General features: G+C 33.6%; 1 protein-coding gene across 6 annotated transcripts in view; it reads right to left on the minus strand.

Moving 5' to 3' along the window:
• FSTL5 (follistatin like 5) overlaps positions 1–26,300 on the minus strand; it is an 812,423-nt gene that overhangs the window by 744,274 nt on the left and 41,849 nt on the right. For 5 of the 6 annotated variants that reach the window (XM_005556204.4, XM_005556203.4, XM_005556206.4 and 2 more), the window contains exon 2: positions 15,953–16,094. In XM_005556204.4, the coding sequence (XP_005556261.3) occupies positions 15,953–16,078 (126 nt within the window). In that variant the 5' untranslated portion in view covers positions 16,079–16,094. Of the gene's footprint in view, positions 1–15,952; positions 16,095–26,300 lie in introns of those variants that run through there. The other variant, XM_065545652.1, reaches the window with a different exon arrangement.

Consider the following 26,300-nt stretch of genomic DNA (forward strand, 5'->3'; position numbering starts at 1 on the left):
CCAGCACTTTGGGAGGTCAAGGGAGGCAGATCACAAGATCAAGAGATCAAGACCATCCTAGCTAACACAGGGAACCCCATCTCTACTAAAAATACAAAAAATTAGTTGGACGTGGTGGCAGGTGCCTGTAATCCCAGCTACTCGGGATGCTGAGGCAGGAGAATCGCTTGAACTCGGGAGGCAGAGGTTGCTGTAAGCCGAGATTTCACCAGTGCACTCCAGCCTGGGCAACAGAGCCAGACTCTGTCTCAAAAAAAAAAAAAAAGAAAAAAGAAAAAGAGAAAAAAATTATCTGCTAAAGCTAAACATGTCAGCTTTACGACCTAAAATTAACTCCAAGAGAAATGAGTACATAATACCCAACAGAAGGTATACACGAGAATGTCATAATAGCACCAAACCAGAAACAACCCAAACTTCCATCCATAGTGGAGTGGATAATAAATTGCATACTGAATTTTGTATAATGGGACACTGCAGAGTAACAAAAACAATAGGCTTCTGCAACATTCAGACATAATATTAAGCAAAAAATTAAAAAAAAAATAAAACCAACAGACATGAAAGAATACCTACTGTAGGACTCTATTTATTCTATTCATATAAATTTCAAAGGCAAAACTAATTCATAGCGAAATATACAAGAGTAGTTGCCATCAGAAGATGGTATTTCAACAGTATATAGTAATTAGTCAGAAGTGGCAAGAGTAAACTTCTGAAGTTCAGGAGATACTTTGTGTCATAATCTGAGTGGTAGTACTGTAAGTATATACAAATCGAAATATGGATTGAAGTATACAATGAAGCACTTTATATCACTTCAATTTTACCTCAGAGGAAGGAGCAGGAAATAAATAAATAAATAAATAAATTCAATTAAAACTTAAAAATTGATATGTTTTAACATTTTTCTTTAGTCATACAATCTGGGTACTGATAGCAATATTTTCAGAAATGGCATTTCATATACATGGTCAGCACATGATTTAAATTCTCTATTATAATTCTTTAAAAAAACCAGCATCAACATTCTCTTACCAGAAAAAAATACTTTAAAATATAGATTAATAACAAAAGAAAAAATGAGTTTATTATACTTCATTATTTATAACTAAAAATGACAGTTAATAAGATCTTTAACATTGTGCATTTCAAGACAGGCCAAGTTGGCTGATATGTACAGCAACAGTTAATTCTAAAGCCTAGAGCAGATTTTCCCAAATTGTGTTTCCCAGAATGTAAGAAGGTATTCAAAAATTTCTCTAGTCCATTTAGCTGGGAAATTCTAGGTTAAGCAAAGTTGATAATGTTTCTCAGACTTTAATACGCTCTTGTGCATTGTGGATTTTCACAGAAGCATAATATGCAGTTTTCTCCAAATGACTTAGTCATTAGAATTCTTTTTCAGTAGAATATTTCACAGAAATAATGTTCTCTGGAGCAATGAATGTCGACTCCTAGGAGGTGAATAAGGGACTTTATTGTATCAATCAAAAGAAAAATTCATAAAATCTTGAGGAACAGTTTTTCAAAGAGAGGGACACTGGGCACAAAAATGGGTTTTTAACTGTAGCAACATAAACCAATTTTATTTATGTTCTTAAAGAGGGTGTTTTTCATTATAGCGATGGACTTAAACAATGGCTGAAATTTCATGGGGAGAATTAAAGATACTGTAATTACTTTTGGAGAACACACACTTATTTAGAACATCAAGTTTTGAAAATATAGGAACTGAAATTCTAGTAGAATTGATAGAAATATGCTTGCAGTAGAAATGTATGTATTTAAAATACACACAAATGTTACATGTATAAGTACGACAATCGAGCATTTTAAACAAATACATTAGAAAAATATATCTCTAATATGTGGAATCTCTATCTATCCTTTGTTAGAAGACCAGAGTTTTATTCCCAAGTCTACTGCTATCTGATTGTAGCAACCCAAACATGTGCATATAATGACTTAAATTTTTCATTAGTAAAATGAAGCTATTACCCTTGTAGTCAGATAAGCTACATTTCAACTTTAACTTTCAGTGATGCTTTTGTAGTGGTTTTATAAATTAATGCAATAGTGCTTCCAAATATTTAATTTGCTATACAGAAAATAATTTCTAAATCATCCTCAATTTTTAAAAATATGTTTCTTTGTTGTAAGTCTCCATCCTTCAAAGACAAACTTGATTTATGGAACTAGCTAAAAACCATTTGAAATCAAAATTCACAAATCACTAGGTTGTTGTAGGAGAACCTTAAGACCAATCATCCAATAATTCAACTTTTCTTAAGCAATGAAAACATTCTCCTCCAACAAAACTCATGAGTCACAATATATAAATATAAATATTTATTACATATATATTATAATAGACATATAATCAGAAAACCTTTAAGTGAAATGGGAGTAGGCAATCAAAAGGGCTTGCTGCTCAACCTTCTGTTTGTCTTGCATTTTCCTGTATCATTTCTTGGTCATACCCAAGTAACCTTAAAGCTCAACATAAAACAGAATGAAAATTAGAAATCTGGTGCAGTGACTCATAGATGCCTACATACCCTTTCCCTTAGTATCTCTACAACTTGACTAATGTGTGTTCTCCATTCAAAGGAAAGAAATAGTTTTTGTGGACAAGTAATGTAGCTTTAATTTTTTTCCAAAATAATATTGCTTAAGTATGAACAAGTTTACTATAGGTTATAAAAGATATTCACATGTATCTCCTATATAACTATAAATAAAAAATAAAGTTATAGGATGAATACAAAAATTTTTTAAAGTTAACAACATTCAATTGATGAAATGAAAGTGATACAATGAGTGATACATGATTGAATCTATATTAACACTTGCCACCCATCATACCTACAGAAATGTAGAACTCAGTAGGATTGGTTATCCTTTGTTGTTTTATTCTTTAAGATGAAATAGCAGTTCGTTTTTAAGACTTGTTAAAATCTAAAATACAAGATGATAAAGCAAGAGATATCTTCTCATTACAATAGTTACATCTTTTTTTTACTATTGCTTTTCCTAGAGATTTAATTTACTTTTTTCAACGTTATTTCTGCCATTTCTAGTTTGCGTATAGGTAATCTTCTCAGATAAATGAGTTATAGCGATAATATATCAGGGAAGTATGTTTTAAATCTTAAATTGGGTGTAACTGATTATCCTTAGTGGCTGGTAAATTGACTGCAATAGAGAAGAGGAATTTCTACTTTTTTTAGCAATGAAACATTAGTGAAATAAATATGGTGTGTGTATATCTATGTGTGTATATGTATATATTTGTGTGTATATGTAATATTTAAGTGATTTCAATAAGATATACAATTATTTTAATCATATGTAACTTGTCTCAAGTTATAACTTTCAAATAATTTATTATTAAATATTTAAAATTTCTGTCCAAGTATGGACCTTTTATTGTCATAATCAACACTGTTTTCTATAAAATTATATTAAACTGGAAAACAGTAGCTTTAATTAGCTTAAAATTTTACAATGATATAAAATAAGCATTTCTATAAATAATTATATATACTTTGTAGTGTTAATAAAATGTAAAGCACTTCAACAAGTTAAAAATCAAAAGGAAAACAATTTACAACAATGGCAAAAGATTCGAGCAGACACTTCACAAAAGAAAATTTATGAAAAATCAGAATGCGAAAGAAAAAAGCTTGAAGTTACTAGTTAACAAGAAAGTTAAATTAAAACTACAATGGATAACACTACACAATCTCCAGAATGTCTGAAATTAAAAAGACCGAAACAGTAAATATTGCCAAAACTGTGGACCACCTGGAAATTTCATACATTGCTATTGGGTATGTAAAATTGTACATCTATAGAAAAAGTTCTGGTAGTTTCTTATTAGTAAAAATGCCTGCACTATGAGTCAGCAATCCACTCCTAGTATTGACCCAAGGGAAACTGCAATAACCACAAAAATATTGCATAAGGATGTTCATAGCAGCTTTATTTATAAGAATCCCAATCCGGTTTCCAACATAGTAAAAGGAACTGAAGACAAAAATAACCAAAAAACAAAAAGTGCAGTTATCTACACTGGGTAGTAGTCCTCTAACTGGATATATAAAAAGGAATGCACTACTGATAATCAAAATGGCATAGATGAATCTCAATATTATTCTGAGTGAAAAATATATTACATAAATCTGCTATATGGTATGATCCCATTTACATGAAAATCTTAAAACAGATAAAATTTTATCATAGTTAAAAAAAAAAAATCAGAACATGGGTTGCCTTAGAAGAAATGGAAGCAGGGATTGACAGAGAAAAGGCCTGAGAGAAATGTTTGAGGGGATGATGATATTCGATATCTTCATGCATCTATATATTGATGTATTTTGCAAAAATATACACTTTTGCTCAAGACTGAGAGAATATTCATGTCACATCTGGGCTGTCCATTGTATGAAAAATGATTGGGATGCAATGAGTCAATGCAAAATGATTCAATGAAATCCCAGTCAAAACCCCAGAAAGTTATCTGTGGATATCAATAAACTGATTCTAAGGTTAGGCAGGCAAAACCCCCAGAATAGTCAACTCAATATTGAAAGAAAAGAACAAGATCAGAGGACTAGCAATACTCTCCTTCAAGACTTACTATTATATAAAGTTATAGTAAATAAGACTGTCTGGTATTGGTGAAAGAACGGACAAACATATCAATAGAACATAATGAGAGGTCAGAAATAAAATCACATAAATATAACCAACTGATCTTGGAAAAAATTGCAAAAGCAATACAATCGAGCAAAGATAGTATTTTCAACAAATGTTTCTGGAACAACTGCACATCTACATGCAAAAACAGCAACAAAAAGAATCCACACACAGACTTTAAATACTTCACAAAAATTAATTCAAAAAGGGTCATAGAACTAAAAGCAAAAAACAAAATTATAAAACTTAAAGATGATAAAATAGAAGATCTTTTGCTTCTTTTTCTCTTTATTAGGACATGATTATACAATTTTTTAGGTACATATTATAGTTTGATACATGCATACAACACTTAATCAAATCAGGATAACTGGGATAGTTATCATCTCGAACATGTATCATTTCTTTGTGTAGTAGCATTCTAAATATTTTCTTTCAGCTATTTTGAAACATACAATAAGTTATTGTTAACTATAGCACACTAAGTGTCTACATAAATCCAAAGGATTTAAGAAAAGGAAAATAATTGAATTGAAGAAATATTAAAGTGTATAAAATGTCCAATTGTATAAAACTACTGTTTCAGGCAGAATCAAATTTGAAGTTCTCAGCATTAATTTAAATGAATTATTCATAGTTTGTATTGTTAAAATAGAATACAAACACTTTTCAATAAAAATGTTATGCCTGCCCTGGCAAGAATGTATTCACAACAAATTTATGATCCACAAAAAATAAGATAATGTAGGAGCAAATCTAGAAAACCATTGGTATGGTAACAACCTTTTAAATATAACACTAAAGGCACAGTCCATGAAAGAAATAATTGATAAGCTAGACTTCATTAAAATTAAAAATTTCTTCTATAGAAATAAACACTGACAAAAGAATGAGAAGACAAACTACGGTCTGAGAAAAAATATTTGCAAAAGATATATCTGATAAAGGGCTGTTACCCAAAATATACAATGAACTTGATAAACACAACAAAAAGAAAACTGACAACCCAATTATAAAATGGGCAAAAGAGCTGAACAGACACTATCATTAAAGATACACAATTGACAAAATACATTTTCTGTTTTCATAGATATTAAACATCCTATGTCACTAGGGAATAGAAAATTAAAACTATAGCATCCACTATTTGGATAGCCAAAACGCAAAATACTGACAACATCAAATGTTGGTGAGGATAGTGGAGCAATAAGAACTCTCATTCATTGCTAGTAGGAATGAAAAATTGTACAGCCACTGTAGAATACAGTTTGGCAGTTTCTTAGAAAACTAAACGCATGTTGACCATATGATCCAGCGATCATGTTCCTTGGTATTTACACAAAAGAGTTAAAAACGTATGTCCACAGAAAAATCTGCATGGGAATGTTTATAGCAGCTTTACTCATAATTGGCAAAACTTGGAAGTAAACAAGATGTCCTTCAGTAGTGAATGTAAAAACAAACTGCGGTACATTCAGAAAATAGAGTATTATTCAGCACTAAAAATAAATGAGCTATTGCACTATGAAAATACATAGAGAAAACTTCAATGCATATTACTAAATGAAAGAAGACAGTCTCAGAAGGTATATACTGTATGATTCCAACTATATGATGTTTGGTGAAAACGAAAGATGAAGAGGCAAAGCACAGATATTTAGGGCAATGAAACTATTTTGTATGATACTATAGTGGTGGATACATGTCATTATACATTTGTCAAAATCCTTAGAATATAAAACACAAAGAGTGACCCTATTACAAGCTATGGACTTCGGGTGATGATAATGTGTATTCAATGTAGATTCATTGACTGTAAATGTGCCACTCTGATACAGGATGTTAATAATGAGAGGGCTGTGTACGTGTGGGGGAGTGGGTATAGAGTGACTCTTTGTACTCTGCTCAATTTAGCTGTGAACCTAAAATTCTCTAAAAACAATGTTTGTTTTAGAAAAAACAGTGAGAAAGAGCAAAGAGGCCCTTAACTCAAGAGAAAACAAGCCAAACTGCTGGCATTTCCGATAACAGATGAGAGCATGATTTTGACAGCCTGTTGGAAATAGATATTTATTGTCGGGTGTTTCTACTTACTGACTGTATTATGAGTAACAGACTCACCTTTGAAAGGGGCCATGGTTTTAACCCACACAGCTGATAAACACACAATCGCCTTCAGACAGCCAGGTGGCTAGTTCAACGTCTTAAGACTAAGCATGCTTTTCTTGTACCAGTCTGGCAAACATACTTAATCACTGGCATTTATTTTCTTGTAGACTACCTCGTATAAAGCAAACTTTGCATTGGCTCCCCCTGAAGAACTATCCCTCTGTTGCACATCTAAATAAGGTTTTGAAGTATGCTTTCAGTCAATTCATTGGAGATGTTTGTTTCAACAGCAATCAGTGCAAGTCAAGCTGTGTATTTAAGAACTGGATTTGAACTGTTTTATTCAGTACTTCATGAGTAGTAGGTACTTAATAAATATTTGCTGAAATAATGAGTGAATGCGCATTTTTCATTGTTAAAAGCTGAACTTAAAGAAAAGCGTTAATTTGGGGAGAGAGCTTTAAAGGAAAACAACGGTTCTGGGAGACAGAAAATCTGGGGTTCTATTCTCAGCTGAAAAGTATCTGGCTGTGTCATCATCAACTTAAAAATCTCTGTCTCTCAGGCTCTTGGTTTTCCCATCTGTATTACATTTTTTTTTAAAGGAATATTTCTACTATTTTATAAAACTCAGTTCATATGCAAAGGAACTAAGGTAAGAAATAATGGAATAAGTAATATTAGTTACAAATAAAACCCTTTCAGTTTGGCTTGTGTACTATAATCTCTTAAACATGCTGAATGTCAAGCTCATAAACCAGAATATTTCTTTTCATTTGTAACACAGAGCTTTGCTAATTGAAGTCACAATGGAATTTTTAATAATAAAACATGCAGAAAATAACTTATCAATTCACACATTGAAGGAGTGACAGTGAATGCCAACTTGCCAATGGATCAATATCAATGATTAGAAAACATATCTTTATTCATTCACCTATTTTTAACTCATAACCCTTTTTCCTACATATACATGTTTGGAGTATCCACATAGAAGCCTCTTGAAAACAATCACACCTATATTTTATTTTTTGAATAAGTGGAAGCACTTTGCAAAGTGCTTAATTAATGCAGATTTGGGTGTGTTGATTGTTTTTCTTTAGCTAATCATTATGATCTAGCACTACTGTTTCCACAGAAATTGTGAGAAAAGACAAAGAGATCTAATGGTAAAAAGACTTTGGAAGTCCAACAGAAAAAAAATAATTAAACAGTAACCTACTTAACTCACCTACGTCCTAATATTCTGATGCTTCTTTATATGTAAAAGGATCAGTGACTCTTCCTGGAAACAAGGGTAAATCCACATAGTTTTTCAACTATTGAAACAATTATGTATGTTTTGTTTATATATATATATATATATATATAATATAGAAAGAGGGAGTGGGGTAAGAGAAAGTGTTGTGTTTCAGGTCACTTGAAAATTTGTATTTGGGTGGTAGAAAACATGGTATGTGCCAAAGGCTGGCACATAATTGGAGTGTTCTGGATTCCTGAGAAGCTTGGCTTTAATATACTATACACATTTGACTTTATTTGCCTACTTTGACTTATTTGTGTTGAATAGATGTAAATAGAATGATAATGCAACACTTTTTTAGCATTTCAAAACTTCAAACTTGCAAAAGAAAGCAGCTCTATTTGTCAAGTTATGGTTACTTTTAAAGCTTTAAGCAAAATATTTAACGTAGGGTTATAAAGGTGTAAAAGAGCAACTGTTTTTGCATACCCCCCTACAGAACTATAATAATAATATTGTTTTGGGAACGCATTGTCAAAGATCAAAAGACCATTTTCTGTAGTAGGTCTTTATCTTGAGAATTTTAGAAGTCAGATATATCCCTTTATTTACTTGCTTTAGTTAAGCAAAGTAGTTCAGTCCACTGAATGCCAGTTTTCTCTAGAATAGCAAATAAAGTTGTCCTGAAGGAATAAACATGCAAACAACACATTCAAAGGTCAACAAAACTTAGCATTTTCTTAAAACTCTTAAAAGGACAAAACTAGGTAAAAGGTAGAATGAAGCTGTAAACAAATACCTGGTTTTCAGATTAACTCTGTGCACACAGCGTTTAGCTTTGGCCTTAAGCAAATGTATTTCGTGGCAATTGTGACCTCCAGTATGTAATAGGTGGTGCTCTCAATGTGTATTGGTAGCCACTTCTCTATGGGTCTCTAATGTTTCTGCACATCTTGTGAGCAGAGACAGTAACCTCCATTTGTTCTGGACCATCTCTCTGTTCCAGGATGCTTATATAGCAAAGTCTTAGAACATACAGAAAATGTCTCTCTCTTAAGCAAAAGGCTACTGTATTCACAGCCTTGTAAGATGGAAATTGTATCTCCACTTGGAACAAAGGAAATGACCACTTACTGCCCCTATAATAAAGAGAATGTTTTTCTCTAGAGCAAAGAACAAACAGGCTCATACAACAAACCTGGTGTTCTTCAACTCACAGATCTTCTCGTATAACATACTCTATGGTGTGCACTAGTGTAACCTGCATTGCCCTGTGGAAACTGGGCTTACAAAACTAGCCCAAATGATGACACTGGCTACCGCTCCCTTTGTCTTTGACCCAGGAGTCTTTTGTTTTCTATCACTACTGATGAAACTATGTGTGACAGGCTATTTTAAGAGCTTGCAAAGAGGATTAAAATCTCAGACCTTTCACAATTCTTGATATTATTCAGTCACTCACTGAAGTAAAGCTTGCTTAAGTGTTTCCCTTCCTGACTAGAGCTTGAAAGGTGAAAAGAGGACAGAGGAGCTCAGTTAAAAAACAATACTACCCCTTGTCAACGGAATCATCATTATAATACAGAGTTCCTTTCAGGCAATTAGCATGATAATTTTAACAGTAAAAAAGCATCTAGCCTATGGGTAATCCAGGTAGAGAGCATTTCTAATAAAACGAGTTGCTTTTAATATTTTCTCCCCTCCCCAGATTTATTTAAGTAAAACTGACAGAAAATTGTATATATTTAAAATGTACAACTTGATGTTTCGTATGGATTCTGAAATGATCATCACCATCAATTAACATATCCATTACCTCACGTATTTACCATTTATTTTCTTTCTGTATGCTTGTGTGGTGAGAACACTTAAGATCTACCCTATTAAGAAATTTCAAGTATACAGTAGTGTTAATGATAGCCTCCATACTGTATATTAGATATCCAGAACTTATTCATCTTGCATAACTGAAACTTTTTCAAACATCCTTATGATTAGATTTTTGCCTAGGCCTCTTAAATGACCGTGAAAGCATTCTTGCTGAAACTCAAATATTTCTTAGATTCATTTTTCCCATCTATAAAAAATATGGGACTATTATGTGCACTTTGATCTTGTTAACCTAGGACTCTGATTTTTTCATTATTCTTCAATAGTTCTTGCACAATCACAAAAATAGGGATAGGATGGTGTCATTTAATAATGAGATATAATTTGTCAGAAAAAAATAAATTTTTCAAACATAATTTATTTTATCAGAAAAAATTATGAGATTTATCAATAATATTCAGCCTTTTTGGTATATACAGAATAAACATATCAATGTATTAATTGGTATAATCCTTACTATTTAGTTAATTAATTCTTTAACTAATATTCTTTTAACTCCTCTCACCATGGACATATTTGCTCTCAGATGGTGGTCCACATTGCTTCCCGACCTCTGCAAAATACATTAACATTTTAAAGACCTTTCTTGAATATGCTGCCAGCAATCACATATTTCAGAAGGGATAGCAATTTTTTTTTCTGTCAGGAATTAATGCTCCTGAATCGGCTTGAAGGTTCACAGCCTCTAAGCAGTCCAAGTTTTGATGTTTTCTTTAATGTTTGTCTCTTTCCCTAGAGTTCTCTAGTGCCAGTTTTCAACAATCCACATCTATCACTCTTTTAATACCAAAAGTTAAAAAAGTCACATCCCACAAAGGAATTCTTTGAATTATACTGTACTATCATAAATAGCAACCCTCTTAGGAATTACTAAACCATGTACACTCCTTGCCCCTTTTACTCAGTAGCTACCCTCACAGATAAACATTTTGATTTAGTAAGTCAGGGAACCATAAGTCAATTTAGATTTGCAGGGGTAGCTCTGCACTACAAAGTTGGACATAGTAGCGTCTGGTTAAATAGAGATAAAAACATTTTAAGGACTTTAACTGGTGCCACTAGGTATACTCAAAGAACACTCTTGTCTGTCCTCATAAGATCTTCCCTCAAGCCTGACTTTGATTATAATCATCAGCAAACAATGCAGCAGTATGATCAGCACTGTAGGTAAGAGAAAAGGTTGTAAGCTATGTTACTGACCCCAGAAGGATTTACCAGCAACCAATTAGATACATGTTAATACACTGAACTATTAATACATACATATTACATCATTATAAATATAGCCAGAGATTAAACTGGGATGGAAAATTACAACCAATCAAGTAGTGAGAAGAAAGGGATAATGGAGAAATGAGAAGAAGAAAAGGCCAAGAGTAGAAATGAAACAGGGACCCCAAATGGTAAAGAAAAAAGGAACACAGGGTTTGTAATAAGGTGATGTGAGTTTAAGTTCTAGTTCTGTCTTGATTGCAGACAAAGCTAAGGTTTTAAAGAAATAACCAACAACTCCCAAATCTCAATGATGTACAAAGTGAAGTGATTTAAAACCCTTCACTTCTTATTCCACGACAATCTCCAATTGTCAGGATATTTTACTCATAATAGTTATTTAGGCAGTTTGGAATAATTAAGCAGCCCCCACCTTGACCAGATGCTGTTTGCAAAGCTTCAGAAAAAAAGAGAGTTCTAGAAGATTTTACAATTGTGATCCAATGTGAATTATGATATAATTCAGCCCAGAAGCACTTCATGGCACTTCTGTTTCCAACTCATTGGCCAGAACTAGACACATGGTCCTATCCAAGCACAAAAGTGCCAAGACATGTAAGCCTATGTTACTATCACATGAATGTGGGGAGAACAGGAAATACATTGCGTACAGGCCATATTACTACAAACATACTCATTCTGTAACCTCGATTAAGTTATTGAGACTGTGTATTTCCAGATACTGCTGTCTGGCTTTCCAGCTGTGACATTAAGTAATTAGTAAATATCTGTGAACTCCAGTTTCCCCATTTACAAAAATAGCCATGAAATCACTTATGCCATGAGAATATTCACATAATTAAGTAACCTAATATATGGAATATAGCTAACAGAGTACCTGCTCTACAGTCAGTGCCTGGCACCATGTTAAGTCAAGTTCATCATGGCTGCTCTGAGTACACTCATTCTAAAGACGGCTCAAAATTTGTGGGTGTCCAAGGAACTTTCTCACAAATGCACAAGACTGTCAATAGTTACTATACTGTGCTCACACACAGAGTTTGGGTCACAGACTTGCAATGAGGATAGTTAAGTATTGCTTCCCAGTGAGTCTTCATTGGGAGGTTGGCCTAAATGAGGACTGCACAACCATCAGGAGAAGACATTCATTTCAGAAATGGACATGGGGATTCTATGGTTGTGCTTATGGAGGAACAAGAGAAACAAACTAAAAGAACATAAGATATTTCTCCTGAGGTCAATGTCATTTTGCTTTACTATCATCATTATCTTTATTTCTTTTCTGGCCTTTTCTTCCCTATGTCTGTCCTACCTTTGCTTTTACCTGCCTTTAATGATCTCATTAGTTCTGTCGTTTTCTCTTGTCCTTGGGAAAGTTACTTTACCTCTCTGGGTTTTAATAATGTCATGTGAATAAACAGGAATAATATTCCCTACATCCCAGGATTATTACATAAATTATAACAATTAATGTATATAAAACCATCTAGCATGATATGAGTATGCAATGTTTAAGTTAAAGTGGTAAATAAAATCCTCTTTTGGAATTTGGATTTGGTAATTGCATTTTACAAATCTAGAGAGTGAATGAATTCCAACATATGACATTCCATACATGCTTGTTGAGTAAACACATGGGATAAAACATATGATCGGCTTCCTCTCTTATCTGTGGATTATAAGTAAGACTTCTATAATTAGCATGATACATTGTTGTGTCATTCATTTTTATTTCAAGATACAAATTTTCAATTACATTTATGTTTATAGTTGTAAATGATATGCCTGCATATGTTTATATTTGTATCTACAATATTTCAATGTAATCTGACAAACAGGTCTCATATTTTCCTTTTCGATTCCAAAATTGGATTCATTATATGGCTGCCACACAAGTATTTGGTAAAAATGAGCTCTCTTTCTATTCGTTTAGATTCAAAGTACTTACATTCTTCTAGGAAAAATGTAAAACATGATTTATCAGACCTGGAGATCTATTTTGTGTATTATTTATTTCATACTTTTCTAGTCTATAAGTAATATTTAACATTAGCAAAATCTAATCCAAATGGATTTTGCATTATTTGTCTTAAAAATATAAATATGTACATTTTTGCAATTTAAATAAATCATACAGGTTAAAAATAATGAATAGGAGAAAATTAATTTATTTGATGCTATTAAAATAATTTATTTTAAAAATTTGAAGTATTCTGTTGACTTTATTCTGATAAATAAGAAATTTTACTTATTTTAATTAATAACTATATAAATAAAAAATATATATGTATATATGATACACATGTTATCTTGTTTTCAGTCTTATTATAGCCATCTGATAAAGTCATTCATTCACCATATATTTATTGAACCTATACCATGTGCCCAATACTATCCTTGTTCTGGAGCAAGATGAAAAGTAGTTCACATCCTAATGAAAGAAAACATCCAACAAACTAAAAAATAAGTAAAATATATGTCTTGACAAATGGCGTTGAGTTTTGTGGACGAAAACAAATCAAAGAAATTGATAGGGAATGTTTTTGGCTTTCCATTTTCAATCAGGGTTTGGTAAGGTCTCACCAATAAGGTGATGTATGAACCCAGTGGGTTCATAATGGGAATCAGTGGGAAAAGGAAGGCCAGAAATTTCTGGGATCCTAGTCTTGACTGACACAAACAAAAATAAAAGCTCTAATACAATCCTCAAGGTGTCAGGGAAAAGAAGGTAATTCCTGAGGGTTGAATATGAGGGTTGACAATGAGTACAAAGTATAAGATGGGGTTTTTACAGGGACTTCTACAACCCAGGATTCCTAGTCATTCCTGTGAAACATCCACTTTCTCACACAAACAGACACACACACATTCACCAAATCTCATCTCTGTTCAAAGTTGTTTGAAAGTTAGGTATGACCAGGCATACTCTGTCTCTGCTTTTAAAGCCAACAGTCATATATTATTTCTAACGATTTAGTGGTAAAGACATGCAGATATATAAAAGAGTAGAAGGTGACTTACATGATTTTTGGTAGGTATTACCACTTCTCAAACAAGTTTAACTCAGTGTGTTATTTCTTTAAAGCTTTACTAAATCTCAACACTTAAGTTTTTCTTTAGCATCCAAACTCAATAGAAAATAGTTTGTTTATAAATGTATATACTAACACATTAAAACCAGTGGTATGATATTTAGCAAGAGAATAATCAGAAAAGCATCATCATGCATTCTACCTGTCATTTTTCCGCCATTGATTTAATTAAACAGTGTCTTTTATGTTCATGGCACCAGAAATAAAAGGATGTGAAAGTAAAGCATAATTCCTCATTTCAAGACATATAACTTAGGGCAGACAAACAGCACAGAATAAATATTCAATGGGTACATAAAAATATGTACCAAATTGCTGTATTGATAATGTGTTCTGAGAACATTAAGTGATTTATTTCTAAACTTCGGCTGGGGATAAAACTGATTATTAGTCCATGAGGTAGGAGAAAGCAATGATAATTGAAAAGTGGTAGGTCAAGGGCAATTCTCCAATTGCATATGTCAAGACTAGAAACTTTAAAAACTTATTTATTTTCACATGTAACTGAATTTTTACAATGATTTTGACATTAAAGTATATTTTTACATTATACTTCCTTTTTTGTTGGCTATCGAATCTATCCTTCATTTTGTACCAATTAATATATTTAATAATGTGTGCATTTAGAAAATTCCTTCACCCTTCTATGACTTAATTTATTGTCTATAAAATGAAAATAGTTACTTCTTCATAAGATTGTTTTGAAGATTAAATCAGATAATACATTGAAGAGCTTAGCTTAATGTCTGGTACACAAAAGTCCCAGTAAAGATTGGCTATTTTATCAAAATATTTGATACTTACAAAATAATTTCAGCAAAAATATATGCAGCGTAAATGCATATATTAATTCCAAAGGAAAAAAAAATCTATTTGTTTATTTCAAAAGTCTTTCTTATAGACAAGTTGAATAAGAAATGTTACTGATATATAAAGTTTTCTCCCATAATTAGTATGTTATTTTTGATGTTTTTTCCTACTTTCTTAAAACTCAAAAATGTATTATAAAATGTTACGTGATTTAATAAAAAGTTTAGAATATTATTTTCAGTATCATGGACTGCTATTAAAATAAAACACTAGCTTAATTTATCATAAGTATTTAATGTTTATAATTTATTATATGCCTAAATATCAGTTTATTTTATACTTCAAAACATTTAACATAAAAAGTGGAGTATTTGTCCAACATTAGAAAACCCCATATTATGAAATTTTCTAATAATTTCTATGGAAACAAATCCTTTGCCAACCTATATATCTTCAGACAGTGTAGATAACTTTGTGTTTATCTTATAACAAAGCGAAACATAGGACATAACATTTATTTAGTTTAAAATCTTCTAAAATCACAATTAATATGGGAGTAATATAAATTATCTGGTAGATTGGGTTTTATATTTACTTCTTTATAAATTTATTAGTATTATTCTATGTAAATTCTAATAATTATGTTTTTAATGGTCCATCTCTATTCTTTGTTAAGAAGTAGATCTCGAAATTGTAAATTTCCAAATTTACTGCTATTTCATGTATTAAAATGTGCATTTTAAAAATCATATGGAAACTACTGAAAGTATATTCTCAAATAAGTGCACCTAAGTGAATAATAAACCAGAAAACGAATAGCTTAGTTTATAATTGGCAGGCACTATGAGCAGATGCAGAATATTGACTGTACCTTATGTCGCAATCTCATTAGAGGCTGATAGGATTTAAGGCCATATCCTCCTTCTTTTGTTGGCCTTCCTTCCGATTCCAGAAAAATGAATCCAAGAACCAAGACAACTGAGCAGCACTTAAACATCCTTACTGCTTTTCACCTGTCAAAATTAAAATTGCAAGGAATCAGAGAAAATGAATTATATATTGAAAAACATGTATCATGAAATATTTAATATCACATATAAATCTCCATTAACCTACTGAAAACTTGCTGGTAGTTGCCAAGGGAAATGAGAAGTAAGTATCTCCAAATACAGATTATTCCTTTGATCATAACAAATACTTTTTTTATTCAGACAAAATATGAAATAAGAAGAAATATAGGGACTGATAAAAATGTGGTAAGAAAAGAGTTAATTAAAAAGGTTGAAAGAAAAGGGGAAATAGAGAAAATATTGCATTATACTTAATTTTCTAATTATCTGTACAGAATACAATTATTAATATATAAATATTGAACTTTTATTTGAGTATGTTTGATGAACAAATATTAATAGACATAGTTATTATAATTCACTGGTAAATATTGATGAGAAGTTAATAAGATAGTCTATGATAGGCAGTACTTAATAAATTAACTGAGCACAACAGAAGCTATGCAGGTGGATTATATTTAGTTACTAATGTACTTTTTCAGTATTTAAAAAGGCATTTCTTAGAAAATTGCTTTACAAGCACTTTAAACTAAAAGCGTTATGTCTACTTCAGCCTTTCTATATTTTTGTATATAAATAAGTTGTAAAATGGCATGAACTTATTATTGTATAAATACTAAGTCCTTTCCAAACATACAAATCTGAACTTTGAGTTCAAGTATTTCCTGCTTTATCACTTTTGCCAGCACACCTCCTTCCCTACTGTGACAGAGGAGTTTTTCTTCTGTCAGAGTCAATCTGTTATGTCTGACTCCTTGAGAAACGTAATCAATTGATTAACATTGCTCTATGCTGCATTTCGGGTTTGTTTTAGAGACAGGGTCTTACTTTCTTCAAAGGCTTGAGTGCAATGGCACCATAAATGACCCTCCTATCTCAGCCTCCCCAGTAGGTAGAATGGCAAGTGTGTACCATCAGACCCAGTTAATGTTTTATTTTTACTTTTCAGAGACAGGGTCTCACTATCTTGTCCAGGCTAGTCTTGAACTCCTGGTGTGTCAAGTGCTTCTCCTGCCGTGGCCTCCCAAAGCACTGAGGTGACAGGCATGAGCCACTGAGTCTGGTTCTTGACTGAATTTTCAACTCCCTTTCTCAATTATTTTCTTCCATCTTTAGACAGATGTAAATGGCCTATGTTTTAAGGTAATTTCTTTCCTCTACTTTTTGAATTTCTGGAATAGTTATATACATCCTTCCATCCATTTTTTTACCCTAGTCCACTCAGTTATGCTTCTGACCTCATCAGGCCATTAAACTGACTTTTAGCTTTCTCAAAGCTAACCAGCACAATCACACACACACACACACACACACACACACACACATACACCCACCAGTGGGCATTCCTAATGCTCTCTTACAAGACATATGGTGGCCATTCCTTTTTTTTTTTTTTTTTGGAAGAAATTGTCACTTTCTTTGGTATTTATAACATTTCTCTCTTCTATTTCTGTAGATTTTGTGAAAATTCCTCAGTACTTTAGTAGGTTCAGCCTACTGCTTTATTTTGCCATTAAATATTGTGGCTTATCAAATCTCATTGCTAGCCACCTATATTCCTGTTTCATTCATTCAGCCCAGGTTATCTTAACATCATCTCTGGTCCTAATTATATTTATATTGCTTCACATTCAACCTCTAGAATGGTATAGCTTGCTTACTCAACAGTTCCACCTTCATGTTTCAAAAACAGCCCTTCATAGTACACACACCCTCCCGTAACACCACACTTTCCCAAATTTTCATTCATCTGTGTACTTAAATCAGAAACCAAGGAAACCTCTTTGATAACTCTTGTTTACCCTCTAAACTCGTCACTAAATTCTTTTATATCTACCTTCTAAATATATTCCTAAACTTTGCTTCCTCTCCATATTGACTGTCCTCACTCTATTGCAAGCTGTCAAGACACTTCTCACCTAAACTGCCCTAACCACATCCTTTTTAGTCTTCCAAATTTCTATATATGCATCTTAAGTCCACTTTCCACACGAGAGCCTGAGTGATCATGTTAATTGTACTCAATAATAACTTTAGCATATTTTCATGTACTTTTAAGATAAAAACCAAAATCCCTGACCTAGCTGACAAGTTCCCAGTGTCGGGGCTCTATGTTTTTCTCTCTCCCTCTAGATATCCCCTCCTGCGACACTAAACTTCATTCAGTTTTTTTTAACTTATTTTGCCTGTCTCTGTTATAAGGCTTTGGTAAGGTATTTTCTCCACTGGAAATAATGCCCTTTCCCCCTGCCCCATTTATCACCAAAAAACTTTCACACATCAGACATCTCTCTCAAGAATCTCTTCCCTGAGTGACTTGTTCTAGTTACTTATTCCCATAGATCAATCTTCCTTCATTTCAGGGATGTAATTATAAATCATAACCATGATTATTTGAAAAATGTTGGTCGTCTCCATTAGATTATATATCTTTTTTTTTCTCCAAACTTTGTTAATGCAGGAAATCGTTTGCTTTTATTTTTGTTTTTTTCAGCATTATATCTCCTGGGCCTAGCAAACAGCCTGGCACCTACTGAACAATAAACGAATGCATAAATGTTCTGCACTCAAGGATAAAATAAAGATCACGTTTCCTTACATTCTGATAATGTTTAACGCAATTCCTATTTCCAGTGATGCCACAAAGCTTCTGAAAACTAACCTGAGCAAACTAAATATTTTCATTTGCAACCTGTCCTCCCCCCGCTTTTTTTTTTTGTCATTTTGATGTATAGCCTAATCCTTTTCTCAGAGGTGAATATTTGTTTATAAGACATCTGGATGGAAGATATTAAATCCAAGATAGAGCCAAGAATAAAGGAAAAAGGACCAGCTCAAGTTAGGAGATATTTTCCACAAGGTTCTGAATACATCTGCTGCTTCTGTTGTCCACCAGGAGAGTCAAGAAAGAGGCATGAAAACAACTTCCTTCCATTCGGACTCTGCGTACAAGTGAGCTCAGAAATCTCTTTAAAGTGCTCACTTAAGATTTCTCTTTCTCTGCCCTCCCTCTCATTTTCTCTTTCTCTTCTTCCCTCTCCTCTTTCTCTTTGTGTGTGGACACAGACACACACACACAGACGCGCACACACACACACACATATTCTATATGACTACAAATATTTCACGCATTATAAAATATAGAGCAAATTAACAATGAATTTTAATAGGTTACTAAAAATCTTATAAAGCTTCTGTTAGATCCAATGCATTCAGACTTAGATCAACATTATCCTGAAATATTTTATCTGCCCAAAGGCAATCAGCTAGAAATATCTGCCTTACATTTCACTAAAAGTCAATAAAAATAAGCCAGTGTGTGAATCTTCAAGGTCGTATATGCAACCTATTTGTGCTATTTTCATCTACATTTCTTATATGATTAACCATAATTAATTGTTTTCATTGATAATCCTGATTTCCAAGTCCCAAATCTCTCAGTAATACAAAGTTACACAAAAATAAATATACATATATGCTTTGCCTCAGCAAAATTTATCACACCGCTGGATTGATTTACTGATATCACAAATAAAACTAAACAGAACTAATACTAAAAGTCAAACTAAACAGAACTAATACTAAAAGTCAGATAGTCAGAAGTCAGTTTTCCTTAGGAAAACTCTGATTTCTATTACACATAGGCATTTGAGCTCAGTAGTATAGAGGTAACAGCCAAAAAAGACCAGAGAAAGAACAAAACCTAGTTTCTGTGCTCATCTTTTATAAACAACGACCTTGTAATTTTTTTCTTCTTTGAAATATCACTAAGAAAACCAATTGAATCCAATTATATAGTTATCAAACAGTAACCAAAATAAAAAGAATGGCTCTTCTCGATGTATGCTCAGAGAATCATGATCATCTTTTTATTTCTCTTTAGAAACAGAATCCAAAGATATCATTATTATATCTTTAAAAGTTCACTCATCCACAGAAAGTATTCTGGAAATTGTTTGTAAATCAGCAGTTATCAATCCCATGATAAACAGTGTCGTAATCTCACTTTTTCAGTATAGTAACCTCTGACAACCTGTTGGTTTTCAGAATTAATTGGCAGTTTGTTGACAGCTCACTGAGAACACTGAAAAGCACGTGACTAAAACAAACCAGCTGGAACAGATGGTGCAATAATGATCCTGTGACTTTTCCTTGTAACCCCCATGTTCACAGGAAAGCATCAGAAAACAACCTCATTATTAACTTGAAGAAAACAAAATGCATGCGTATCTAAAAAATATCTGCCTAACTTCAGATCTAACAAAGTGAGACTTTAAAATGGTGAGGGGGTGGGCAGAAATCTCTCGTCTTCAAAATATAATATGTTTCTTTGAATCAAGCCATTTGTATTTTCTCCGCCTGGCAAATCATGCCATGCTGCTTGCAGGGGGTAGGATTTAGAGTAATTACGTTATTTAGTAGATTCAAATTTGAGGGATTTTGATTTGTTTACCTATTCTCCAGAATGTCACTTCTAATCACTTGGAAAACTAAGACCATCGAAGCTTTGCCTTAAGAATAAAATGCAGCATTTGAGATGGAGTAGAAAACTGTCGTAGCATGCCTTTGAATGAAAAGAGTGTCAAGATGAAGCAAAATCTCCAACATCATCAATCGTTGCAGAGAGGTTAAGTATCCTCACCTGCCTCTCACTCTGTTGCGAGTGGGCCATCTCGGGTTCTTGACTTCATGGCACAAAAGACTTTGAGAGCAAGTTCAAAGTAAGAGTATGCAAAGAAGTTTATTGCAAAGCAGCAGTGCACTGTGAGATGCAGAGCAGGCTGCTCAAAGCGTGAGGCTGCATCTAGTGCCTTAGAAGGAATTTCTTGTATGGGGGCTGTACGTGAATATTCATAAAATACTGGTGAGGCAACGTGTGCAAAGGCTGACCTCTAATTGGCTCCTGCGCTCAGTATCTACATGCTCTAACACAGTTCGCATGTACCATTAGCATATAAAATCTCCACGTAGGTGTGGGCTTTTTACTACTAAAATGAGGAAAGGGTTACTATAAGTTAAATCTTGAGCTTAGCTGTGCATGCAAGACCTCAGAGAAGTCCCTGCCCCCTGCCACCCAACTCCTACCCCCAGGCAGGAATTTGTGACTAATAGCTTCTTGGGCTTTTGGTGCTAATTGGCTGGAGATTGGGGGTGGAGGTGGTGGTGGGGGGGGTGCTACGTCAGAAATAAGGGACTTTTGTTCTCTTTTCCAGGTAGTACTAGATATCAGGAACTTGTAGCCATCTGGTGGTCTGCTGCTATCCTGTAGGACCACTTGCTTGTAAGAGGGGCTGATGCAGGAACCTGCAAGGGAAGAGGGCCCGCGGGGCTTCACACAAGGGAGACATCAGTATGCCAGGCCTCGAAGCCTTACTTACCCTGCCCCAACTCCGTAATGGAAAACTCCTCACCCCGTCCTAGAAAACTCCTGTGGGTCTTTCCAGAGGTAACTCCAATCCAATTCTTTGTGAGACCTTCCTTGACATTACCCAGGCTTTCTGTTCTCTGCTACAATTCTTCTGCATCTCCCTTATGACTGCACCTTGCACCGTGGCTATTGCTTTTAGGAAGGCTATCATTCTCACAAAGATGTAGAAGAAACTAGTTTAGATGTACTAAACTAGTACCCACAGTCTAGCAAGTTTCTTACATTCCACAGACTTCTAGCTCTATTATGTAGCAGAAAAGAGCTATAAATGCTCACTAGTGCCTTTTTTCTTTTCTGGTATCCTAGAATTCTATGAGACAGGAAAACTGACTTCTAACTTGCCTTGGGTCTTACTGTGCAACCTAAGTAAAACCGATTAGCCTGGGTGGGTCCCATCTGTAAGAGGGAATTTACAAGCCAATATAGTGTAGCACCTGTACTGGATTATTCCATCTGATTAGGTTTATCAAGCTGGAGAAGAGAAAGGAGGAAGAACAGGTTTGAGATAGCAAATGCATTTTCCTTTTGGAGGTGCCTTTTGATAGACCAAATGGAGATATTAACTAAGCATTGGGATATAGGAACCTGCAGTTTAGCAAAGAGATATGGGCTAGAGATACCTGTTTGGGGTTCTTAGCATTTATAAATCACCCAATCTAGGTGTGAGATAGGAGGAGGATGTGATTAGAGAGGAGAAGAGGTTCAAAGACTATGCCGTCGGGCAAGTTTAGTTAAAACACGGTATGTATTTCTATAAAATAAGAATAGTGAAATGGTAAATTTGGAAAAATAATAGATGAAAAATTTTATTCAAATGGAATGACTGGAAGCCATAGCTCTCCTCATCATCTGAATTGCTACATGGCTATTGGCTTACTTGTTTATTCTCTGTATCCAACCACAAAATTAACTCAGTAAAGACAGAACTATGTTAATCATTTCTGTAAATTAAAGTGGTACTTGGCCCACAGTATAATCTCAATAAATATTTTTGGGTAAATAAAATGATGAATAAATTAATGATAAAAATTAATTTGAAATAGTAGGTATACATTAAGTGATTTTTATTATTCTTTATGTAATTGAAAATGTTTGAATTGACTGTGAAGTGAGTCGAAAAATTAAGTTGCAATTATCACAGAAAGCTTTTTCTTTTACACTTCGATCAAAACTAGTCTTTAAATGGGAAGTTCTTTTGGAAAACCTCCCTTGTCAGGACAGAAAAACTTTTTATTCCTTATCTTAACCGGAATTGGAAGGACCAGAGTGGCTTCTCTAACATCTATCAGGCAAGTCTGTTTGTTGTAGCAGTTATTTTCATCTATTGAGACACTTTAACTTCACACCTACTACTGTGAACTCTGTGGTTGAATTCTAATTTAATATTTTTCTTAGGAAAAAGCATTCTCCAAAGAGTCTAGTTTTTTTTTTTTTTTTTTTTTTTTTTTTTTTTTTGAGACGGAGTCTCACTCTGTTGCCCAGGCTGGAGTGCAGTGGTGCAATCTCCACTCACTACAAGCTCAGCCTGCCGTGTTCATGTCATTCTCCTGCCTCAGCCTCCAGAGTAGCTGGGACTACAGGCGCCCGCCATCATACCTGGCTAATTTTTTGTATTTTTAGTAGAGACGGGGTTGGCCAGGATGGTCTTTATCCCCTGACCTCGTGATCTGCCTGCCTCGGCCTCCCAAAGTGCATGAGAAGAGTCCAGTTTTATAAGAGTAATGGATTCCCTCTTTCAGAGAAGTGGATTTTCTCCATTCAGCAGCACATTCTCCTCATCAGAGCAATGGATGTGCCACGTCATTGTACCAGGTGCAAATACTTTTTTCTAACCAGCATGATTTACAACAAAAACAAGGAATTACTCCCTTTCATGTTGTATATCCATAAGGAAGAGCAAGAAAGGAAAAACAGATCCTATATATCCTATTAGATATAGTAGGATGGTACCAGATGGTATTTAATTCTCCAAAAATATTTGCAATAAGTATTATTGCCTATATATGACTACCATAAAGAAAAATAAAAGCTTATAGAGATATGAAATGTCCAATTTTTAAAAGTTAATAGCAAGGCTGACTATAATAAAATCTGATTCATTCTGGTTATTTAATACTACTTTTAAGTCACACATACAAGGTGAGAGAAACTCCTGAGGCCAGAAGTTCAAGTTAAAGACCAGCCTGGACAATATAGCAAGACCCCCTCTCTAAAAAATACATTAAAATTAGCCAGACATGTAGGTGTGCACCTATAGTCCTAGCTACTCTACTTGGGAGACTTAGGTGGGTAGATTGCTTGAGCCCAGAAGTTTGAGGCTGCAGTGAGCCATGATCATACCATTGCACTCCAGCCTGGGCAACAGAGTGAGATCCTCTCTCTCTTAAAAAAAAAAAAAAAAGGAAAAAAAGGTGCACACAATGATGCAGTTAAAAAGATACTTCCTGTACAAGAACTATCTACACAGGAAAAAACAACTAATTATTCATACCAAATACTTCTGGAAGAGGGAACATTTCACTTACATTTGCTTTAGATCAAGGTAAGTGAAGACACAAGATAAACAAATGCTGTGATGATGAATGCAAATAGCTATGTGACTGCTATGTCCAGATTGTATGTGAAAGGCCTTCCAAATCTATATGAAAACACAGGCAAACATGGTAATTTTTTCAGTTCTTTTTTACAGAGGACTTTTTGCTTTAAATTAGGACAATAATTGTACCCATTTATTGGGTACATTTTTAATGTATAGGCATAATATTAATATCAATGTAGAATGATTAGATCAGGGTGAGTTGCATATCCATCACCTTAAACATTCATTTCCTTGTGTTGAGAACATTCAATAACTTCCTTCTAGCTGTTTGAAACTATGTAATATATTACTGTTAACTGTAATCATCTTACAGTGCTATAGTACACTAGAACTTATTCCTCCCACCCGGCTCTAATTTTATGTCCTTTACCAAATCTCTCCCTGTCCCGGCTTACCCCTACCTTTCCCAGGCTCTAGTATCCTCTGTCTTTAGTTTTAAATTATTTGTCTTCTTGGTCCATACTGTGAAAATATCCAACATTTTTCAATGCAGTGCTCTATGTTGAAAGATTACAACATACTCAGTATACTTTTTTTCTTAGTATGTGGGATAAGAATAGAATTTTAAATGATAAATAAAAAGAATTATGACCGTTAATTTTACCCTTTCAAAAAAGGAGAAACTTTTTTTCAGTTGCATCTCAGTCATTAATTTGGAGGAAAAAACTTTCCAAATTGTAATCAATTATACCTTTCAATCACCAGCTTAATTTGAGGCTAAATGTAGATAAAATAATTACATTGCTATTTTAGAAATACTGAGATGTAAAATGTATAGGAATTTGAGCTTGCATTAGGAGACAGTATCACTGTTAGTTTCATTATTTTTGTTTAGAAAAGAAATTTTGTTTGTTTGTTTTGTTTTGTTTGAGATGGAGTCTCTGTCACCCAGGCTGGAGTGCCCTGGTGGGATCTTGGCTCACTGCATGCTCCGCCTCTTGGGTTCACGCCATTCTCCTGCCTCAGCCTCCTGCTTCGGCGCCTGCGACTACAGGCGCCCACCACTACGCCCGGCTAATTTTTTTTTGTATTTTCAGTAGAGACAGGATCTCACCGCATTAGCCAGGATGGTCTCAAACTCCTGGCCTTGTGATCTGCCCGCCTCAGCCTCCCAAAGTGCTGGGATTACAGGCGTGAGCCACCATGCCCGGCCAAAAGGAAATGTTTATACTCTGCTTTAAACAAATGGTACTTACGGAAGCCCCACATTATTAGAAGCATGTTACGTGGTAAATATTTGTTGTCCAAAACCATACACGCCTTGAAAAACTATTTTGTAGTTATATTAACTCCTCTGGTACACAAAAACACATTTTAAAGCAAAATGTTTAAGAACAACATAATACAACATAGAACACAAGAGAACAGAACTGAAAACCATACTAGAGACCTAGTCCAACCCCTTCTTTTAATATTTGAAGTAAATGAGAACCAGTGAAATTAATTTGAAATAATAGGTATACATTAAGTGATTTTTGTTATTCTTTATATAATAGAACATATTTGAATTGACTGTGAAGTGAGTCGAAAAATTAAGTTGTAGTTATCACAAAACGTGAGGTTAACAGTATGCTCATGATCAAATGTGGGTCTAGAATACAGCTGTCTCTTATTCCTAGCGTAGTATTTTTAAAAATACTACAGCATATCTAATTGTAACCTCTTCACTATGGAAAGAAAGAACACACATGTACAAGTGCTTAGTGTCTAAGAAATTTTTTAACAGCTATGTCTCTGTGAAGCATAGTAAAATTCTTTTTACTATTCACTGGAATTTCTATAGTCAACTGAAAGGACATCATAGTAACCATCTTTATAGAATCATTTATTTGAGTACCAGTTTTGGAGTTTTTGGTTCATACATTTGATTTCTCACAATGATGTTCACTGAGAGTATGGTTATATATAGTTATGGTTCTAATTATATATAGAGATGGTTACAGTTACAGTTATATATGAATATATAAATTTGAATTTGTATATAAATATACATTTAGTTATTGATATATAGTTATATAAACATATAGATGTTTTTAATTATAGCTATACAGAGATGGTTATATATAGTATAGCATATATATTTTAAAGCATTTTTGACAACTTTGAAACAGAATAAAACTTT

Source organism: Macaca fascicularis, chromosome 5 (assembly GCF_037993035.2).
Source record: "Macaca fascicularis isolate 582-1 chromosome 5, T2T-MFA8v1.1".
NCBI classification, from domain to species: domain Eukaryota; kingdom Metazoa; phylum Chordata; class Mammalia; order Primates; family Cercopithecidae; genus Macaca; species Macaca fascicularis.